Source organism: Mus musculus, chromosome 11 (assembly GCF_000001635.26).
Source record: "Mus musculus strain C57BL/6J chromosome 11, GRCm38.p6 C57BL/6J".
In the NCBI taxonomy this organism is placed as follows: domain Eukaryota; kingdom Metazoa; phylum Chordata; class Mammalia; order Rodentia; family Muridae; genus Mus; species Mus musculus.
Window position 1 is genome coordinate 101,438,977 of NC_000077.6, and position 8,607 is coordinate 101,447,583.

Below are 8,607 nucleotides of genomic sequence, written 5' to 3' on the forward strand. Positions count from 1 at the left end.
ATTAGTAAATGAGGTCTTCATATGATTTATTCTAAAGATGGATTTTATTTATTTCTTTTTAAAATGTATATTGTTCATATTTAAGATATATAATGGAGTGTTATAAAAATACATATATAGTGGGATAGCTGCTACTGTGAAAAAATTAAAAGGGGCTGGTGAGATGGCTCAGTGGGTAAGAGCACCCGACTGCTCTTCCAAAGGTCGGAAGTTCAAATCCCAGCAACCACATGGTGGCTCACAACCATCCGTAACGAGATCTGACTCCCTCTTCTGGTGTGTCTGAAGACAGCTACAGTGTATTTACATATAATAAATAAATAAATCTTAAAAAAAAAAATGAACAGAACAACCATCTCACATAGCTGGACAATTGCTGTCCCACACACCTATGGCTAGAGTACCTGCCAAGATTCAGCAAAAATCTTCATATGAGACACTAGTATCACCAAGTGATGGGCTATCATCCTTATAGTCACTCATTCTACATAAGAGAGGTTTTTATGGAGGGTACATACAAATTCCACTGTCAGGTAAACCTAGCCAAACTACAAATATTTGACTTTTGGCAATCCATAAATCTCTATGCTATTTTATTCTCTGTAAAATTGGGAAATTCACTCACATATGTAAAGCAATTAATACACACACACATAGAGAGAAACTACATCATATATAATGTATCTGAAACTTTCATGTATATCAACATATGTGTAAAATGAATGTTGATCTCTATAAAATGTAGGCAGCCTAAACAGTCCAAAGTCCAATAACAGGTGTCCCTTCCTTATATCTAATATTTTACATTTTTCTACATACTTAATTTTTTCTTTAACAATCAACATTTAGCTAATTCATACTGACTTCACAATTAAAAGTAAGTTCCAATAAAATGAAAAAAAAGAGTTTAAAAATGTTTTTAAAAACTGGTAGGTAGGGGGGCTGGTGAGATGGCTCAGTGGGTAAGAGCACCCGACTGCTCTTCCGAAGGTCCAGGGTTCAAATCCCAGCAACCACATGGTGGCTCACAACCATCCGTAACAAGATCTGACTCCCTCTTCTGGTGTGTCTGAAGACAGCTACAGTGTACTTACATATAATAATAAATAAATCTTTAAAAAAAAAATTAAAAAAAAAACTGGTAGGTAGGAGAGAGCAGGTGAAATGTATTCTAGAATTGGTAGGTGAGGGAGCCTGGTCTATTCATCACCTTGGGAAATGCTACCTCCTGCTTCAGAAAATATTTTAATTGGAGCCAGGGATGGTGACCCAAGACTGGAGTCACAGATAGAAGAGGCTGAGTCAAGAGGATTGCTGAGTTCAAGTGCAGCTTGGGGTAGACAGTTTAAAAAAAAATATAAAACCATTTTTAGCCAAGGAGTGGTGGCGCACGCCTTTAATCCCAGCACTTGTGGGGCAGAGGCAGGAGGATTTCTAAATTCAAGGCCAGCCTGGTCTACAGAATGAGTTCAAGGACAGCCAGGGCTAGACAGAGAAACCCTGTTTCAACCCCCCCCCCAAAATATTTATTGGATACAGAAATGCAAGTATAATCCAGATGTGGTTCCAGGACTCACGAGGCTGAGGCAGGAGGATCACTGAAAGCTGGATTCCAGCCTAGGCTATAATGTGACTTCCAAGCCAGCTTTAGCTACAGAGTAAGACTTTGTCTCAGAAATTAGTGCCAGCAAAGTGGCTTAGAAGTGGAGAGCACTACTGCTCTTCCAGAGAAGCCCAGTTCTCTTCCTAGTACCCACATCAAATGGTTCACCACAGCCTGTAACTCCAGCTCCAGGAGATCCAATGTCTGTGGCCTATGTGGGCATCATATTCTCACACATACCCACATATCAACATACACATAACTGAAAATAAGTCCTTTAAAATGAACTGAAAAGGGGGCTGGTGAGATGGCTCAGTGGGTAAGAGCACCCGACTGCTCTTCCGAAGGTCCAGAGTTCAAATCCCAGCAACCACATGGTGGCTCACAACCATCTGTAACAAGATCTGACTCCCTCTTCTGGTGTGTCTGAAGACAGCTACAGTGTACTTACATAAAATAATAAATAAATCTTTAAAAAAAAAAAAAATGAACTGAAAAATATTGAAGTAATAATAAATAGGGGCTGGAGAGATGATGGTACTTAGAGCAGTTTCTGCTCTTGCAGAAGATCTGCAGAGAACCCAGGCTCAATTCCCAGCACCCACACAGTGACTCACAATCATCTGTAAAACCAGTTCCAGGGCATCCAACATTTTCCTCTGACCTCCTTGGAGAATAGACACTCATCTTGGTGCATATACATACATGCAGGCAAAAAAGCAAAATACTCATACAAAAAAATAAAAATAAATCTATCGAGGCCAGCCTGGTCTACAGAGTGAGTTCCAGGACAGCCAGGGCTACACAAAGAAACCCTGTCTCAAAAAAAAAACCAAACCAAACAAAACAAAACAAAATCTAAATCTCAACATATATGTGTGTATATATATATATATATATATATATATATATATATATACAAATATATAATATATATTTTAATTTAAAAATATATTTTAAAAGCTAGGAGTACCACATGCTTATTGTAGTCAATATCTGACATCATCGGGTTGAATGTTGGAGATAAGGATACTGTCTGATCTTTTCCATTTTTCATTTTTCATCTAACTGTGCGCGAGGAGGTCATTTTGTTTCTTTTTTTTTTTTTTTTTTTTTTTTTGGTTTTTCGAGACAGGGTTTCTCTTTATAGCCCTGGCTGTCCTGGAACTCACTTTGTAGACCTGGCTGGCCTCGAACTCAGAAATCCGCCTGCCTCTGCCTCCCAAGTGCTGGGATTAAAGGCGTGCGCCACCACGCCCGGCTGTCATTTTGTTTCTTATGGATAATAATTTTAAATTATTTAAATTAAAATAAATTGTAATTTATTTACCTATGGAAGACAGAGTCTATGTAACCTACGTTGGACTAGAACTGGAACTCTTGTCTCAGCCCCTCAAACGATGGGATTACAGGTTTATGCAGCACACACACACACAAACACACCCCCGCCCACCACTGACACACACACACACACCCACACCCCCCCACACACACACCCCCGCAAAGCCCGGTCTTACAAAGCAAAACTGTGAATTTCAGACTCTGTCCTCCTCCTAGTGGCAGAGTAGGGGACTACAGCAATGAAGGGGACAGAACAGAGCTCACATTCAGGTGTCATCCTCGCTCCTCCCTCCACACGCCGGAACCGGAACGCTCTGTTCCTGTCTGCTGCTCGTGCTGCTAATAAAGCTTGGTTCAAAAACGCAGTGCCCGACCCTCCCTGACGAGCTCCTTCCGCCAACAACTTTGACCACCAACCGTGGGGCATGGCTGGGCCTGGGAGGCGGGACAGGAAGTGAAGCCACCTCTCCGTAAGGTGAAAGGTTAGCGGAAGTGCCCTCCTTTCCTTTCTGCTGGGTGCCGGCTGCCTGCTGTCGGTGAGTAAAGGCCTGGAGAGGGTCTTGCAATCCGCCGCCATCGCGGTCCCGGGGTCGGGTTGCTGGGCTCATTCGGACTCTGAGCCTCTGGCGGCTTCACGGGGAGTCGCATCCCTCGAGCAGGACCTCCGGGCCGCGTGGCGGAGTCGGCAGCGGGTGATCTAAAGTCGCGGGCCTACGACCGGGGCTCGCAGGTAGACGTCGGCTCCGGGGCCTTCCGCTTTACACACTTGTGAGCGGCTCCTTCCTTGTCTTTGTCTCTGCAGAGATGGGCAAGTTCATGAAACCCGGGAAAGTGGTGCTGGTCCTGGCCGGACGCTACTCCGGACGCAAAGCCGTCATCGTGAAGGTACCAGACCCCCGGGGCTCTTGAGACTGCTTGCATGTGCGGATTTCGGCTGCTGGATAAGATGAGCCGGATGGGAATTTAAGATCTGTCCTAACAATAGGCACTGGCGAATGCATAATGGGTAGTAATGGTGGCCACTGTGTATTGTACATATTACAGCTGTGGTGTATAGTTCTTGCAGTAACTTAATTTCCGGCACTAAGGTTTCGAGGTGTTAAGTTACTTAAGGTCAAAGTAATGGGTGCTGCAGGCAGCTGAGAGGATGTAGGATGGGAGACACTACTTACACTTAGAGAGCATCCCCTGGGTGTGTTTGAGCGTTTTGCTACTTGCCTCTTACCAGTTTTATAAACCCTTGTGGTCCTAGCCACAAGACCACTGGCCTCTCCAGCTTCCTGCTCCTGTCATTTAGCTAGAACCGGTTAGTTAGGCTGCCCGCTTTGCAGTCTGGGCTTTAACCTTAACTAGCTTCATGGGGGAAGGTGTTAGGGGTCACTTTGAGTGTTAGCCTTGATGGACTTCTAAATCTCCTTGTGACAGGAGTCAACACTGGCTAACTCAGAGTTACTGTCCTGTTGACTCTTAGCATTAAAGGAGTAATCTAGAGATGTGGAGGGTGTATTCAGTAAACATAGTTTTACTAAGATGGGGCCGAAGCAGTAACGTGACTTTTCTTTTTCCCTTTTCTCGTCTAGAACATTGACGATGGCACCTCGGACCGCCCTTACAGCCATGCCCTGGTGGCTGGAATTGACCGCTATCCCCGGAAAGTGACAGCTGCCATGGGCAAGAAGAAGATCGCCAAGCGATCCAAGATCAAGTCCTTTGTGAAAGTTTATAACTACAACCACCTCATGCCCACAAGGTGAGCCTTCCAGAAATGGAATTGCAAGTTCACATCCTCCTCTGAGGAAGAGGCAGCCTTGTGGTTGCTGTGGAACAAGAAAGGGCCATCATATTCCCTTGCTCTTTCCTCTCCCGCCCCTGGGATCGTCTTCCCTCCATCTTGAGAATGCTAAGCTTGTATAACTGTAACCCAGCAGATACAAGACCCTGGGTTTGACCACAGCGCTGTTAGGGGAGGGGAGTAGACTTGATAGAGTCTGTAGTTCATTAATCTTTCTGCATCCGTTTTTGTTTGTCTTTTAGCACAAGGCTATCCTCACATTCGGAATCCTGTGTTCTGGGTTTCAGGTGTGAGCATCCTGTCTCAGGTCCCTTTCGTTTTCTGTTCTCCAGCTTGCCCTTATTAAGTGCAGGTTGCTGGATTTGTCTTCTAGGGTACGCAGGACAGGGTCTGGTCTGCCTTCCCTCACCTTTGTACGAGATGGTTTTCTTTGGGCTGTGAGACAGCTTAGGGCCTGGTGTTGGTGACCGGAGTTCAATCCCTGGAACCCGAATAAGGGTGGAAGGAGAGGGCTCTGTGCAGTTTTGTTTTGAACCAGGATAGAAAGAAAGCTTAGTCATTAGGATACTTACTTTTGTGGAGCTGCTGAGTTTAATTTCCAGAACCTGATGATGTTAAAAGGTTCCAAGCTGCTATACTCCATCTCCAGATCAGACACCCTTTTCTGGTCTCCAGAGGGAACCTGTACTCGTGTGTACGGAAACACATAGTTAGGATTTGTTTTTTCCCACATAAGTTCAAGGCTAGCTTCCACCTGCCTCTGTTGAGTGCTGGGATTAAAGGGATTTGGCACCACCACCCAGTTAAATTGTTTTTCTTTGGGTGGTTTTGGTGTTTTGATGGTGGTGTTTTATGTATGTAGATGTTTTGCCTGTGTGTATGGAGGCAGCATTAAATGCTAAGAAATCCTAGGTGCTGACAGTTGACTACTGTACACCCACCCCACCCCAATCTCTGTGGTAATGCACAGTTAGGATCCTAGCATTTAACAGGCTGCAGCAGGTGGATCTTCCAGCCAGAGCAGTACGGTGACAGGTCTTTCGAACAGTCTCTTTATTACCCTTGAAGAGACTGTGAGAATTGAGGGGTCCTAAGCTACATTTCTTGGGACCCGACAGCATGTGTCGTCAAGATTTGTTGCTGGGGCTGTCTGACTCTTAGGGTCATGCAAGTTCACTCAGCTCAGGCTAGTCTGAGGTCTCAGCTCAGCCCCTGGGGTGCTACAAGTGTGTGCCATACCTGGCTAAGGAAAACCTAGCTGGAGAGACAGCCAGATATTGCATTGAAGGGAAGGTCTGGTGTGGTGAATCTTACCTCTTAAAAGGAGTTTCAGAAATTTGAGGACAAAATGAGAATTTCCAGGGAATTGCATGAAGGTGTAGCATGGCTTCCATAGACATTCCTGGCTATGCTGCTGAGGGTTGTAACCTGACCACACCAGATGGTCAAGGAATTAATTGCCTTCCTGGTATCCCTAGCTGATCTTGCCTCTGCACTGTTAACCCAGGTACTCTGTGGATATCCCCTTGGACAAGACTGTTGTCAACAAGGATGTGTTCAGGGACCCAGCTTTGAAGCGCAAGGCCAGGCGGGAGGCCAAGGTCAAGTTTGAGGAGCGGTAAGTGGGTCCCGTGTTCCTTGAATACAGTTACTGCTTCCTGTCAAAGAATTTGTTTTCCTGTTTACTTTTTCCTGTGTGTCATTTGTTTATTTTTTTCCTTTCTAGATACAAGACAGGGAAGAACAAATGGTTTTTCCAGAAGCTTCGCTTTTAGGTATATTTTTGTTTTGGTCATTAAAAATTAAAAAAAAAAAAATACAAGTGTCTGCCTATTGCATTTGTGTGGGAAGAGACTGGGGAAATAAAACAGGTGTGCTGTTGTGAACCTGGGCTTGGTAACCATCTGATGGCTTGACGGCCTCCTAGAGGAAAGTGAACATTTGCCCATGAGCTAGCTGTTCCTGGCATTTTTTTTTAATTAGGTATTTTCCTCATTTACATTTCCAATGCTATCCCAAAAGTCCCCCATACCCTCCCACCGACCCCCACTTTTTGGCCCTGGCATTCCCCTATTCTGGGGCATATAAAGTTTGCAAGTCCAATGGGCCTCTCTTTCCAGTGATGGCCGACTAGGCCATCTTTTGATACATATGCAGCTAGAATCAAGAGCTCCGGGGTACTGGTTAGTTCATAATGTTGTTCCACCTATAGGGTTGCAGTTCCCTTTAGCTCCTTGGATACTTTCTCTAGCTCCTCCATTGGGGGCCCTGTGATCCATCCAGTAGCTGACTGTGAGCATCCACTTCTGTGTTTGCTAGGCCCCGGCATAGTCTCACAAGAGACAGCTATATCTGGGTCCTTTCAGCAAAATCTTGCTAGTGTATGCAATGGTGTCAGCGTTTGGAAGCTGATTATGGGATGGATCCCTGGATATGGCAGTCTCTAGATGGTCTATCCTTTCGTCACAGCTCCAAACTGTGTCTCTGTAACTCCTTCCATGGGTGTTTTGTTCCCAATTCTAAGAAGGCACAGTGTCCACACTTTGGTCTTCGTTCTTGAGTTTCTTGCGTTTATGTTCCTGGCATTTTCAATGAGAAACACAAGTGTCCTCAGAAGCAGGGAGTTTGCAACCAGCCTGGTCTACTGCAGTTGGTAGACAGAGCCAGTCTATATGATAGGTTTCAGACAGCCAGGGTGATAGTGAAACCTTGCTGTGAAGCCACTCCCACCCCTTACCACATGGACACATTCAGAAAATACAAGTATGTGGATGGTACTCAGGCAGGCAGGTGGATCTCTGAGGCTGAGGCCAGCCAGTGTTGCATTGTGGCACCATCTCTGAAGCATAAGGGAACAACTTCAGGTGCTGGCTAGTGCAGGGTTAAGGAGTTTTGTCCAGGGTACTTTCTGTCTTGTCAGTGCTAAATGACTCAGTGAAAGATTCATTAAGAGAAATCCTGGGGGCTGGTGAGATGGCTCAGTGGGTAAGAGCACCCGACTGCTCTTACGAAGGTCCAGAGTTGAAATCCCAGCAACCACATGGTGGCTCACAACCATCCGTAACAAGATCTGACTCCCTCTTCTGGTGTGTCTGAAGACAGCTACAGTGTACTTACAAATAATAATAAATAAATCTTTAAAAAAAAAAAAGAAATCCTGAGGCTGGAGACACTGGTGGTTCAACAGTTCAGAACTCTGCACTTAGCCAGGCAAGGTGGCGCACGTCTTTAATCCCAGCACTCGGGAGGCAGAGGCAGGCGGATTTCTGAGTCCGAGGCCAGCCTGGTCTACAAAGTGAGTTTCAGGGCAGCCAGGCCTATACAGAGAAACCCTGTCTCGAAAAAAAAAAAAAAAAAAAGCACTGACTTCTTTCAGAGGCTCTGAGTTCAAATCCCAGCAACCACATGGTGGCTCACAACTATCTGTAATTAGAATCTGATTCACAACTCTGGTGTGTTTCTGAGGACGGCTACTGAGTGCTCATATAAATAAAAGGGGGCTGGTGAGATGGCTCAGTGGGTAAGAGCACCCGACTGCTCTTCCAAAGGTCCAGAGTTCAAATCCCAGCAACCACATGGTGGCTCACAACCATCCTTAATGAGATCTGATGCCCTCTTCTGGTGTGTCTGAAGACAGCTACAGTGTACTTACATATAATAAATAATAAATAAATCTTAAAAAAAAAAAAATAAATAAAAAATAAATAAATAAATAAATAAAAGGGCTTTTTAGTTGGGCTGGTGAGATGGCTCAGTGGATAAAAGCACTGACTGCGCCAGACAGTGGTGGCTCAACGCCATTAATCCCAGCACTTGGGAGGCAGAGGCAGGCGAGTTTCGGAGTTCCAGGCCAGCCTGGTCTACAAGACAG

General features: G+C 45.1%; 1 protein-coding gene across 1 annotated transcript; it reads left to right on the top strand.

The window, feature by feature from the left end:
* The first annotated feature begins 3,268 nt into the window (after positions 1-3,268).
* On the top strand, positions 3,269-6,620 carry Rpl27 (ribosomal protein L27). Its single transcript, NM_011289.3, has 5 exons — positions 3,269-3,480; positions 3,747-3,829; positions 4,525-4,694; positions 6,244-6,354; positions 6,463-6,620. The coding sequence occupies exons 2-5, from the start codon at positions 3,749-3,751 to the stop codon at positions 6,509-6,511; spliced, it is 411 nt and encodes a 136-aa protein (NP_035419.1). The 5' UTR covers positions 3,269-3,480; positions 3,747-3,748; the 3' UTR covers positions 6,512-6,620.
* Positions 6,621-8,607: the final 1,987 nt, after the last annotated feature.